Source organism: Neodiprion pinetum, chromosome 2 (genome assembly GCF_021155775.2).
Source record: "Neodiprion pinetum isolate iyNeoPine1 chromosome 2, iyNeoPine1.2, whole genome shotgun sequence".
NCBI classification, from domain to species: Eukaryota; Metazoa; Arthropoda; class Insecta; order Hymenoptera; family Diprionidae; genus Neodiprion; species Neodiprion pinetum.
This window is the reverse complement of record NC_060233.1, coordinates 16,668,726-16,682,849: the sequence shown is the minus strand read 5'-3', so window position 1 is coordinate 16,682,849 and position 14,124 is coordinate 16,668,726. Positions and strand designations below refer to the sequence as shown.

The following is a 14,124-nucleotide window of genomic DNA, read 5'->3' as shown; positions in this document are numbered from 1 at the left end:
TAGATACGTTAGGTGTATAGGCTGAATTTTATTCGATGATTGAGGTTCGTTTCACCTTTGACAATCTATAAGGGAGCACCGGCAGCACATGACCTACAGAAAATATAGCTTAAGTTGCATGACTTGCATTCCAGATTGCATCCCAGTCTCTTCTCTTGACTTTCTCTTTCACCATTATGAGCAACAACATTTCGTTTCGCATTATAAATTCTCATCAAGTAGCACCAGTCGTAACACCGCTCTTGAAAATCAAACTCGTTTACATACGTGGGCACAAGAATCATTCTTATGCAAAGATTGGATAATCGGTGATACGGTTCTACCAACATCTCTGATTTGTTAGATACGACCCTGCGTCAAGTGTAATATTTTGACTTCGGTTAGTCGATTCACTTCACATTGCAGACTATGAGTTGGAGGTTGTTTCTCTCTAATGGCCGATCGTAACAGTTTCGTAATATCGAACGCATAAGAATGCGTCATAATCCCTCATTACAGGCATTCGTCGAATTATTTGTCAGGGGGATACTGAAAATGATAATGTAAGAAGTTCGGATCACATAACGTATAATCGACTGTTTGATCATATCAAACCACAAGTTGAAGTATTTGATACTATTACATTTACTTAGATTAAGTTTGGGTAGGTTAGGTTAGGTTAGGTACTATTACATCTACTTAGATTAAGTTGGGGTAGGTCATGTTAGGTTAGGTTAGGTCAGGTCAAGTAAGGCCAGGCCAGATCAGGTCAGGCTAGGTCAGGTTAGGTTAGGTTAGGTTAGGTTAGGTTAGGTTAGGTTACGTTAGGTTATTCAGTATTGTATACTAAAAGTCGAGTTCAAGTTATCCAATACATTATATGTAGATTAGGTTAGGTTATATCATAGACGATCTATTTACCATTCTTCACAATACCAAACTGTTTCTCACAGAATTTTGAACCTAATGGTTATCTGATTTTACTTTTCCGTCCTTTAGAACTCAAATGGCTTTGATCGTGCAAAATAAAAAAACATTGAAAAAAAAATCAAGCGATTTTGGTAAAAAAAAAAAAAAAAAATTCTCAAATGTTTTTATAATCCCATTTCGTTAGTTTAGTTTTCGTTTTTTCTATCATTATTCTAAGGACGACCGATCGATAGAATAAAACTAGTGTCATTAAACTTGAAACAGGCTTCTCCGGTTTGTTTGCGAAATGGAAATTTTTCAAATTCGAAAAATAGTTTGATTTCGGTCGTAGTTAGTATCTAGAAGTACTTGAGGTCGCTGAATTTGAATTTGAAATCAGATTTCCAACATTAAGAATCACAGATTCCACATGGCGGATGCAAATTCGAACATAGTTCGACTTCGACGAAAGTATTGTAAACTCAGGGTTCAAATTCTAAATTCGCGATCAAGCATTTGAAGATACACTTATTTTTGTTGAAATTCAACCAGATACTTTTTCAATTTTTTCCCACCACATTACATCAGCCACACTGAATATTGGAAATCTAACTTCAGATTCAAATTTAGCGACTTCAAAAACCGTACGATATTCACTTTCGTCGGAATCGAATTATTTTTCGAATTTGCATCCACCATATTGGATCCGCCGTTTTGAATTTAGCAAATCTGATTCCGAATTCGGATTCGGAGGCTTTAGAAACTATGGTTTACCAGCAAAAGTCAAATAGATCCACTAAGAACATTTTTTTTTTTTTTTTTTCAATTTAAATTTCCACAGATGTGTCACAACACAAAATTGGCACTACTTTTTGCAGCCTACGTGTATGTCACTCACAACCGTGAATTGAAAAATCATTTGGAAGGAGTATTGACAGTTGAATTAGATTCAGCAATGCGGTGTTGAACTACCGATCCGATTTTAAGAAGCACCAAGAAGGGTGAAGTTAGTAACGTTAACGTCACGAAGCATCGTGGGAAAAATAGTTTTCGTACAATTTTAGAACAACTTTGAAGGAGTAAACTTTTCAAGATACAGACATGTTCTCTTTAAAGTTTGATATTCGTGACCAGGTTTGGTGATTGAGAAAAAAAATTCATCGATTGTTGGACGACCATGACTTTTATTAATATTGTCGAGGTTTTGGCCGGGCTCTACTGACTATCTTCAGGCTACAGGCGGATATAATGTTTTACTGGACATTCGTCTTGGCTGTTATTTTTTTTAAGGATCCATCAGTTAGTCGGCATAAATGTTCCTTTGTTGCGTTTAGAATTAATTGCTATAAGGATACTCCGATTTTTATGGTTAAACGTGACATTTCAAAAAGAAGGTTACGTACAGAGCTCATATGCGTTGATTTACAAACTTATGGTTTGAAGTGCAAGGACGAATTACTCTGTGTTAGCAAGTTAATATAAAGTCCATAATCAACGAGATTACAATTGTTCGAACAGGTTACACACATTTTTGACGACCTGCATTTTTGAACAGAAGTGACAAAAGGACTGTAAGACTAATTCCAAGTTGTGACCTTGACTTACGTTAACCTAGTCTCACACATTTGTGTCACTTCCCTCAAAAAATGCCACTGCGTTATCTACTACCTGAATTCCAGAAAATCCCAAGAATCCAAGTAACGATTTGTTCTTCTCATGCATCGTTAAAGAAACGTTAATCCAACTTCAACCTCATAAAAATCATTGTTCCGCAACTTCACAGTACAGGAATCATCAGAACATACTTGTCAATAATGCAAATTCTTAAAAAAAAAACACAGTAGTTTAGATTTTCCGTGCACCTTTAGTTTACATTGTGTCCAACGAATCGAACCTCAAAAAAAAAAAAAAGGTGTAAGAGTGAAACTTCTGTTGAAACAAAAATCGTGATTCACGCAGATTTCCGCAAGCCGAAATTGCCAGTGGAGTGCGTGCAGATCGACATGCAGACTCGCGGCGAGATGCTCGAGGCAAGGAAAGACGAATTCTTGACGTGACATAAGCATCGGGTTCCCAGTGGTGGGCATCAACGTGGTCTCCTCGTAGGAGGCGCGACCAACACTTCAGTCTCTACCTTTCTCCGACTCGGTACGTACGGCATTGTCTCGAAAGGCCTCCACGTGTTCTTGGAGAGATGCTGCCGTGACAGGTTTTACGTCGAAGCCTTTGATTCCGTAGTGACGTACAAATTCAAACCGCAATCTCTCTGACGAAATTTGCAATTCGGTGAGCTGCGAATGAATTATTTTTTAATACCTAATCTCGTAGAGTTGTTGTCGGCGACGTTTGGATCAAGTTTCACTCGATTATTACGATTTTTTTAACATTAGGGGTGTGATTTTTATTTTTTTTTTTTGTTACTATAGCAGATTCTATGTAGATCATCACATGTAGTGCGAATGGTCAAATGTGTAATTGGTGTAATATCGATGTGTAATGTTTGATAGCGTATAATCGGAATAATCAATTCGATTGTCAAAATTGTACTTTGTTTTTGATTTGCTCAACGTGATTCAACAACGTGATTTATAATCGTGGGGACTGAAACTGTAATAATTATTAATCGTAGTGATTCACAACGAAGCAATGCATTTTTCATTGAAAAACTCAGTTCCAAAACGTTGTACGAATAAATGGATCGGAAGATGATTATTTTTATAACGTTGCCATTTTGTACAAGTTATAAATATCCGATTTTCGAAATCAACAAACAGAAAATGAGAAATAATGTGATACGTAATAGACCAATTGCAATTTTCCCTCTCACCGGAGTAGTTTTTCTAACCGTTTGTGGCTGTTGTTTTTATGAAGCGTTATTACCATGCATATATTACCTATATAATACGTTACTCCAGTCGCACATGCAATTGATTATAACGTATCGTGTGTATAAGAAATTAGAGTGGAAAATAAATTATTGACTGTAATCTGAGATAGGCTGCAAGGACAGCTTTGTAACGAAGAATAACGAGATCAGAATTTTACACTATAAAACTGGAAGCAAATATAAGCCGGTAATGCTCTCCGGGTAGAAAGGTTTTTAATATAATTTACGCTTGTCCGGACTACATTAATTTTACCCAACTTTCATTATTACGGAGAGAACAAGGAGGATAAGCTCTATTGCCAACTTGACGAGATAGCGTTAAAGATATTCATCAGACTCGTGTACAGTCCGGCGAAGAAGTTTATCAAACTGAAGAATATCAAATAGCGGGCTTAAAATTTCATCCGCAATGAATACATAGACAAATTGTATTTTTCTAAAATCTCTCACAGAGACAAGTTCAATTTTCAACAATATAGTAAAGTGTAAGTTCACCAATTATGAGAGATGATAATTATTCGACGGAAAAACTTTTTGCGACAAAGTTATAATCCATGGAAATAATTGATACCGAAAAAAATCATCCATAATTTATGAAAACTGGAGGAACGATACGTTTTTGAGGTTAAATGAATTTTTGCTCTCAAATAACAATCGGTACTTTTATATTTTAAGCCTGTGGGTTTGGAATTTTTTTATTTGGGTCTTGTTTTTGCATTGTCTTAATGAATTTCACCACAGCCTCAAAACTTTTGATACTTAAGAAACGATTTTGGAGAAATTTTGCCAGTCGGAGGTAAAATGGCACGTTGCGTAAAAATCCCATTCTCATTCCCGGCTCGTCGACCACGATATTATTCCTAGCCTCTTCACTCAACTCTTACACGTTGTTACAATTGCATAATAATAACATTACTATAATTACATGTGTAATATCCGCCTGACCACAGAATCAAAAAAAAAAAAAAAAAAATCCAAGGCGAATCAACATGCGGTTATTTAATAAAAAATTATAACCGAGTGCTATTTTATTCAGTTTGCGCAAATTAAATTCAATACGCGGATATAACTTACTAGAAAAAAACAAAAAGAAGAATCAAAATGTGGATCAAATTTGTGTGCGATAGTCGATTGATTACATTTAATTTGTTGAATAAGGGAGAGAGAGAGAGAGAGGAAAAATATTGAAAGTAATTCGAATCGGTTGAGAATATTCTTAAATAATATTTCTGGGGCTGTGTAAAGTAACCTGGTTACGAATTTTTTCAGGTTTTTGCGAGAACCATTTCAAAATTTGATAAGTTGATGCCCATATAAAGTTACGTGAAATCGCGAACCAATCAACTCGCGACTCGATCGATTATTATTCCCATGAAAATCGATTATGGCTTTTTTAATTCACACCTTGAAGTAGAAAGTAAAGAAAGCGAAAGTTTTTTCGATTGATTGGTGCTTAGTCACTTCAAGTTTCTTTCATTTCCCACTCTTAATAAATCATATTAGCATAAATCAAGAGTCCAAAAAAGCTCCGATATGAACCGGTTATATAATTAACGAACTTCCGTCGATATCATTTTTTCCTAATCTTGAGGTTAGATTGTCAATCAGCAATTTCAAAAACGAAAGACCCTTTTCCAGCATATGTTATAAAATTTTTTAATGTGTTTTTCTCTGAACCTGACAGCTGTCCATATTTTGATTGTAAGATTCAGTTTAAACTTATTACATAAGCAGTTTTTTTTTTTTTTTTTTTTTCTCTTTTCACTATTTTACACGACAAACAAACGACTCTCGATGTATTTAAAAATTTTTTTACTGGACCGCTGACAGTTTCGCAAATTATTTACAACGTCAAACCGATAATGTATGCACCAATAACTGAGCAGTGAAATCAGCACAATTCAGCACATCAATTTCTGGCACTAAATAATCATATATAATAAATCTAAATGATCTACTTCGATTGGCGTCAATAGTAACACACACACATAGGTATATATATATATATATATCATCGTTGAATGTTCACCTCATATTACGAGGTACAGAATTACGAAACGAACATTGTCGCGATGTCAAATTTGAAAAAGTCGAGTGTTAGTATTGCGACAGTTCGCCGTTTGCTTATTATGACGTGTTATCAGTTAGTATAACGGTTCAAATTTCACTGATGAAGTGAAAACTTCACTGGGTATAATTACAGGTTAACTACAGGATACGCGATGGGGAAATAGTTCCCACGTGAGTAAAATTCACACCGTTGACAAGAAGTGAAATCAAGCCAAGAAATGAAAATAGGTGAAAAACTACTCGACGGGATGAACATGTATAAAAATACTACGAGCAACGGATAAAATCGATTCGAAGAAGTGACTCGCTTAACCGGAAGTGAAAAAATGATATAAAATGAACCACAATATAATGAAAGTGAAAGTGAAGTATAGTAAATGACTGTACCAAAGTTGTTGGATCTTGTGCAGAATTGTAACTTTCAACATTTTAGGGTTATAAATTCGGGATAAAGTACTGAAAGTAGAAGTAAAAAATGGCGGCGGGTCTGCTGGCCGTTATAACTGGGGCCATAAAGGCGGCGACGCTGCTTTTGGGGGTGGGAAAAGTGGCGTTCATTCCAACGCTGATAGTGGCACTCGCTTATTACAACTACGATTTGATGGATCCCGAAAATCAGCCGCGAGTTGCGCGAGTTCTGCGCAAGGAGTACGACTTTATAATCGTGGGGGGTGGATCGGCCGGAAGTGTCCTTGCGAACCGTTTGACGGAAGTCCCAGAGTGGAATGTCTTGCTTCTCGAAGCCGGAGGATACGAGACCGAAATCACCGACGTCCCGATCCTTTCCTTGTACCTTCATAAGAGCAAATACGACTGGAAGTACAGGACCCAGCCTCAGGACTCGGCCTGCCAAGCCATGGTCGACAAACGATGCTGCTGGACGAGGGGAAAGGTGAGAATTGAATTCCAGTTGACAGTGCGGAAAGTAAGGTCGTAGTCCAGTCGAATTAGGTATGGAGTAAAAATCTTTTTGGAGATGGCTGCATTTTTGGGCGAAGGGGTTTTAAACCCTCAGGAACTGGAATCTGAACTCATTTTTGGGTTGCATAGCCGGCGTTTCGAGAAAACAGTGAAATTTGACGTTTTTTGCGTTTTCTTCAAAAACTGCTATCGATAGATGGAAAATGATTTGACCATCGTACAGAGCGGCAAATTCTACATAGAATTGTGTTCTCGTACGTCGATAACGGAGTCAGATTAACAAATTGAGAAGAAATTATTTTACCAAAATGCCTCGGATGCCGTCGTCGATAAGTGGAATTTCTTTTTTCTTAAAATTGCATTATTACATCGACGTAACTAACTTTAGCCTCATATTTTTTCACATTTTGAAATTGAAACGAGGTGGCAAAAAATGACGGTGATACACAAGTGTGACAATAATTGTCCTCAACCTTCGTTCAAGGTTTGAATAACCCATGAAAATGTCATCCTGACCATGAAAATGATAAAAACTACAATTACAAAAGCATTGCATGCAGCGTATATCGTTCTCTCAACAATAAGTATATAAAGGTTGAATTGATCGATTCGTCATAATCAAAAGTTAGGTAGAATGAAAATCTTGTTTACAAAATTTTGAGTAATGTTAATTGCATCAATGATTAACACGAATGAAGCAATATCTTTACCATAAAATATAAATGATTCTGAGTGAATTTGAACGATACAAGTAAAGTTTTCAACAATGTTAGAAGGAGTTTTATAGTTATAGAATACTCAAACTCTGACATTTGTCATGTAGTTTTAATATTTTGGACTTATTTTTTTCAACATAGAGATTTTCAGAGATCGTTTGAGAAAAATTGTACAAATAGTTATAAATCTAGATCGAATGTAAATAGATTTTTGTAGGAACGGTACAACAGACGTTTGTGACAACAACATTTGCAGATAATTTTTCGAATATTTTCAGACAATCTGTGATGATTCGGTCAGCGAGTAAAATGAACCCAAAAACGTTAGAATCGGATCAGAAACATTTTCATTGTTCTCTTGCTTTGCCTGCGGTGCAAAGGAGGAGAGTAAGAAAAAAATCGCAAACAGAAAAACGATTTCTTCACAAGTCATTAGCGATCGAACTCTCTTGTTTGTCATTTAGCCGAACTCAAATTTCTTCACGTTCATCAATTACGAATTGAAAAATTTCACAAACAAATCTGCTGCAGCCAGCGGTCACGTAGACGGAAATACTGAGCTGGCGATTAAAGAAAGAAGAAATTGAGAAATACTTTTTCATGTCATCATGATTATAAATATGTACAATTTTGTACATAACAAAAGGTGGAAAGTGTTTTCCACCAAAATTCGAAATCAGAAAAAAGTCATTACACGGTTATTTATAAACACATCATATTATTACTAAACGAACATCAGGCCTGAAGGGCGAAGTTTTAGATTAACTCGTTGCCGTTTATGAAATAGGTCCTCGGGGGTTCGAGTGTGCTGAACACGATGCTGTACATCAGGGGTAATCGGCGAGACTTTGACCAATGGGAAAGTTTTGGAAATTATGGATGGGGATGGGACGACGTTTTGCCGTATTTCAAGAAATCCGAGGATCAGAGGAATCCCTACTTGGCACGCAACACCAAGTATCATAGTACAGGTATTTTTTTCACATTACAATTTTTTATTCCTACATTAACTCGACTGGACATTGATGTGCGAACCGCACGTCGGAGTGTCGATAGTATTTAGATCTTACGAAACGAGCAGCTGGTCTTGCGGTCCTGAAGAAGTTGATAGTAATTACTGATCGTCGATCACGGATGTACGATTGATCATTTATCAATCGCGAGTTTATTACTACCTGACTATTTTAAAAAATTTCTATCCTACAAAACCTACACTGATGTAATCAAGAATTCAATTGTAACCAGTAGATCTAGTCAAATACGAACCGATAAGAAATTGGCTAATTATAAACAACAGTGTTTTTGATAGATATAAATTTTCGCTTACGCAAAGTAAATTATTCAATATGTAAGCTCGTATTAAAGTGTGAATCTATTTGGTAAGGTAATTATTTTCATTGCGAGATAATGGTACATTGAGCATTAATAAACTTACTATATTCCTAAGCTGCGAGTATCTCTTGGAATGTGCAAAATAGAGAATGCTGAAATTAGAAACAAAAATTTACACAACTAATTTCACTCTACGATGACTCCAGTTAGTTCGAAATAAGAATAAATCCAAGCACGCCGGAAGTTGTCACCGACTACAGAGTCGAGAAAATCAATACAATAAATCGGTCGACGTAAGATAATTACTTACTAAAAAATGCTTATAAAATTCTTGATAAAATTAAATCATGCAGATATTACTGTAAAAATTTTGATGTATTCGATGTAAGGAACGTGTATTGAACTCGTGAAACTTTTGAAACACTGCTGCTATTCTTACGAAGAAAGAGCTTCTTAGAGTGTGGCGCAATGATTACCGAATCGGATTAACTTGCAAACAAGCTTCTCAAAACTAACAATACTTCAACATCACCTTGATCTCATGAAAACTAAACCAGCAGATGTTTAGCTTGAGTGAATTCTGGCGTTATATTTATCCAATTATCTGTAAACCCTTTGAATCCATCTTATCGTTAATTTCTAGGTGGTTACTTGACGGTCCAAGACGCGCCCTTCAACACTCCGCTGGGAGTGGCCTTCCTGCAGGCAGGTGAAGAAATGGGCTATGACATAGTGGACGTGAACGGAGCCCAACAAACGGGTTTCGCGTTCTACCAATACACGATGAGGAGAGGAACGCGATGCAGCGCGGCGAAGGCGTTCATCCGTCCGATAAGGAGTCGTAAGAACCTGGACATAGCGCTCTGGTCCCACGCCACCAAAGTGCTGACGGATCCCGAAACGAAGCGAGCCTACGGAGTGGAGTTCATCAGAGAGGGTAAGCGGCAGGTCATCTTCGCCCAGAAGGAGGTGATCCTCTCGGCCGGAGCTATAAACTCACCACAGCTGATGATGCTCTCCGGAATCGGGCCCAGTAAGCACCTGGAGGAGGTCGGGATCAAGGTCGTTCACGACGCGCCTGGCGTCGGACAAAATCTGCAGGATCACATCGCGGTTGGAGGCTTGGCTTTCCTGATCGATCACGAGATCAGCCTGGTCATGAGCCGGCTGGTGAACATCAACTCAGCGCTGAGGTACGCGATAACCGAGGACGGACCTCTGACATCGAGCGTAGGACTGGAAGCGGTGGCTTTCATATCGACGAAGTACGCGAACGCGAGCGACGACTGGCCCGACATGGAGTTCATGCTGACATCCTCCTCGACTAACTCGGACGGTGGAACGCACGTGAAGAATGCGCACGGACTGACAAATGAGTTTTACAACGAGGTCTTCGGCCGGATCAACAACAAGGATGTCTTCGGGGTGTTCCCAATGATGCTGAGACCCAAGTCGCGCGGATTCGTAAAGCTCAAGTCGGCCAACCCTCTCGACTATCCGATCATGGTTCACAACTACCTGACGCATCCGGACGACGTCGACGTTCTTCGGGAGGGTGTCAAGGCCGCCGTTGCCTTCGGGGAAACAGCGACCATGCGCAGGTTTGGAGCCAGGTTTCATAGCAAGCCAGTGCCCAACTGCAAGCACATCCCGCTGTTCACGGACGATTATTGGAACTGCGCCATCAGGCAGTACACCATGACTATTTACCACATGAGCTGCACTGCGAAAATGGGAACGCCCGACGATCCCATGGCTGTCGTCGACCCCGAACTGCGGGTCTACGGCGTTCCGGGTTTGAGAGTCATTGACGCGTCCATCATGCCTACCATCACGAATGGTAACATCAACGCCCCAGTCATCATGATCGCCGAGAAGGGCGCTGACCTCATCAAACAACAATGGCTGTCCAAAGTCTGATCACTCACGGTCTTTAGGGAGGCTCGGTTGGACGAAATCGACTCTGTTCGTCCGTTTCGTCACGAGATAGTCGTAAAGTCGAATTTGGTATCGTTAATGTAACGAAATATTGGTGCGGAATCACTTTTTCTACTCTAGAATGAATTTTATGGAGTTCAGTCGATTTCGAACTATGAGTGTTTTTACACTTTGTTACTATTTTGTACAGAATTTCAGGCAATTTGAAAATTGCGAAATTACGATTACTGCGTTTGAACAAATTGAATGCGTATAACACTAAAACAAATTCTGCTCAATAGCGCTGTGAAACGTACTTTGCCGAGGAAACTTGTCAAATTTTAGTCGAATAAATCCCAGGGGTTAACGATTCCCAAAGTCCGGCACACGCGTTGCTTAAGGGTACTTAAACTCAACGAAGTCACTCGAAATCAGTGAAGTTACTTGAGGTCATTTGATGTAATTTGAAATTGATTGGCTTCACGACGTCTTTTGGAGTCTTGCAATCACGAACTCAGATGTACCGTTAATTGCAAAGGTTAACCTTTCGAGTGAATCATAAATTTCTCGTCTTCAACTGAAATTATTCGACTATCCGTTGATTATTTTCACTAGTGACATATTGTTTGTCGTACGTTACACTTGTGATAGTTTCTTAACGGATATCGATACGTTGACTTGTATAACAGTTTCTTTCACTCTGCTGCGATTTATTTTATACAGTATACTATTGTAGGTACAGAATTCTACGAGGAAATTTTTTTTTCCCAAGGTTGACATCGTGATCAATTCATGACGAACATGATTAACAAATATGAGCATATCGAATTGCCTATTTGAAGCGAAAAAAGAAATTCTTCCATTGAATTTGTGAAAAATAGTTTTCTGATCAGAATAAAATGTTGCAGAGTGAAAATCAAATAAGTCTTTACACTTTGAACCATGTTGAATTAACGATTTAGAATGAATATCGATATTCAAGCTTTTATTTATAATATATGGCATTATTGTTTTCTATTTTTTGTTAATTTTGAGAAAAATCGTTGTAGCTAGAGAATATTTCCATTAGATGAACACGAAATGTGAAAATTTTACGTTATCGCATCAAACAAAACTATCAATTTTCAACTCACCAATGTTTTTAACGAAAACGAGATCGTAGAAAGGGGCAGAGATAATATGTAGACTTTTGTTCAGAGTTTTCGAATTTGTTTCGAAGGAAAAAACCGTTTTCAAAGTCCGTGAAGATTCAGCTATGAAACGTTTTAAATGAAAGTGAACTTTTTGTCAGATCAGCCGGCAGAAAATGATTTCACCGGCTCATCAAACTCAGTGGGACTTATAAATAGCGATAGGAATTATTTTGGGGATGCGAAATGTGGCCAAAGAATTGTTTTCTTAATGGTGCAAGGAAATGTTGTTTCACTTAATATGACAAAAAGAATGTGAAGTTGTGTTCTCATCACTTCGTTCGTTGAATCAAATGACATTACCTTGATTCTTGGAAAGTGAAAAAAATAAATAAATAAATAAATAAATAAATAAATAAATAACATCGCATTCGCTATATTTGCTAAAAAGAAATATTTCGCTGAATGCAGTAAACCAATGGTGCATATAAAAGTTTAGGTTGTTGTCTCGTGTTTCAGGTGTTATCATAATACTAAGAAAATTGATAATATTATATAAAATTATATAAAATTATTTTTATTTTAATGCATATTCGATGATTAAGCTCAAGGAACAGTAAATAGCGATAAGAAAATGCCTAATTACCATTAAATGAATAATTATCATTATTCTTGATTCCTTAGCTGTTGATATGCCGAATCGCATAGTTTTTAACGATTGTTGTACAACTGATGTGAGATTCCCATAGCAAAGTCCGAATTGGCGGGAATTTCAAATACGGGTTTTACGTACAGTTTTTTTTTTTATATTGAAAAAAAAAAAAAAATCACCCTCTTTCTACCAATACAATTGTAAATACTAGACAGTTATTGTTAAATATAAAAATGACGTGCAGATGTAAGAGTTAAGTGTGTACGAATACAATATATGTATACAAACATATAAAAATATACACGGGTTGTAATGAGTCTGATAATCAAAATAACGATAAGGATAAATAAATAATTTGCATTGAAACAGAGCCCAGGCACTTTTCTCTTTCCTTCCTTTCTCCAACTCGAGACGTGTAAGATAATTACAGATGATTTCCAAGCGTCTGGAATTCGGAAAGATTATTTTATACGACATTTTATAAACAAGAATCGGGAGTCGTCGTGTCGCAATAAAAACGTAACGACGCGCGAGTTTCTGAAGTGACGCTTGTCCGAGTAGTAAATGAAAGTAAATTTCACTCGAGGTGTGTTGCGTAATCGAAATAGCTCAAGTCTACGTGTTGCGTTGGGTGCTGGGGGCGGCCGGTTGATATGGAGAAAGTCGAACTTACTCAGCCAGAACAGCCACGTTAATGACAAACGGTGGCCTTCGATATATGCTAACTAATAGTTCAACTGTACTGATCGAATCAGGTGTTAAGGGACCTCGGTCTTTCATTAGCCGACGTTTATTAGTCTACTCAAGATAATCAGAAGATCTCCGCGATCTGCGATAAAAATAAATTTCAACCGTTCATCAACGTCGGAGATATCTCATTATTCTAACATACTTGCAATCTACTGTGTATTTCATTAGTCGTGTGTTGAGAGTAATATGCAGTTTTTGAGATGTTTTTTTTTTTTTTTTTTTTTTTTCTCTCTTTAATATTTGATATAAATTGATTGGCTTAGGTTACACTTTTTGAACCATTTCGTGGTTCCTGTACATCTTTCCCCTTATCGATTTGATTCACGGAGCGTTGAAATGTGAAAAATAAAAATCCGATAACACGGTTCTTATACGACTAGAATTTCATCGATTTAGAACGTTGAATGAAACTAAATCTGAATTATTGTATAACGTTGATATTTTCGGTGGGTAAAAAAAAAGGGTTGGCAACAAGTAATTTCAAGTTCGTTTCCCGCCGCAAGGCCCGAGTGTTACGTCTACGTCACACGTCAAAGTTTCTTCGGTTGATCGTAGTTTAAAATTTCTATAAACACGGAAGTTTTTTTTTTTTTTTTTTCTTCGTCTTAAAGATTCTTTCACGATCGTCCGGAATCATGATTAATCTACTGGATGAGATCATCAGCTCCGTAATCACCGACAGATTTGAAAGCTTCGAGAGGTGTACAGTCCAGTAAAAAAAAAAAAAAAAACTTTACACATGGAATTAAGAAGGAAAGTTCAGCTGTCGCAAAACTGTGACATATTGGGCAAGAAGATTAAGGATAAGGCTGATAAGGTGATAAGTATGACAAGGAAATTTGTATAAAAATAAGTAATGCT

General features: G+C 37.3%; 1 protein-coding gene across 2 annotated transcripts; it reads left to right on the top strand.

Moving 5' to 3' along the window:
- Positions 1 to 3,005: 3,005 nt before the first annotated feature.
- LOC124212719 (glucose dehydrogenase [FAD, quinone]) lies at positions 3,006 to 12,877 on the top strand. Of its 2 annotated transcripts, XM_046613076.2 has the most exons (5): positions 3,006 to 3,174; positions 5,979 to 6,208; positions 6,279 to 6,737; positions 8,270 to 8,453; positions 9,458 to 12,877. In XM_046613076.2, the coding sequence occupies exons 3-5, from the start codon at positions 6,321 to 6,323 to the stop codon at positions 10,732 to 10,734; spliced, it is 1,878 nt and encodes a 625-aa protein (XP_046469032.1). In that variant the 5' UTR covers positions 3,006 to 3,174; positions 5,979 to 6,208; positions 6,279 to 6,320; the 3' UTR covers positions 10,735 to 12,877. The 2 variants fall into 2 exon arrangements, with proteins under 2 accessions (XP_046469032.1, XP_046469031.1); XM_046613075.2 differs by having other exon boundaries at positions 5,979 to 6,737.
- Positions 12,878 to 14,124: the final 1,247 nt, after the last annotated feature.

Excerpts from the sequence above, each read along its gene's own strand:
- LOC124212719 (XM_046613076.2), top strand. The coding sequence starts at position 6,321 with ATGGCGGCGGGTCTGCTGGCCGTTATAACTGGGGCCATAAAGGCGGCG. Across the intron at positions 6,738-8,269 it reads GCTGCTGGACGAGGGGAAAG|GTCCTCGGGGGTTCGAGTGT; the intron begins GTGAGAATTGAA and ends TTTATGAAATAG. Across the intron at positions 8,454-9,457 it reads CACCAAGTATCATAGTACAG|GTGGTTACTTGACGGTCCAA; the intron begins GTATTTTTTTCA and ends GTTAATTTCTAG.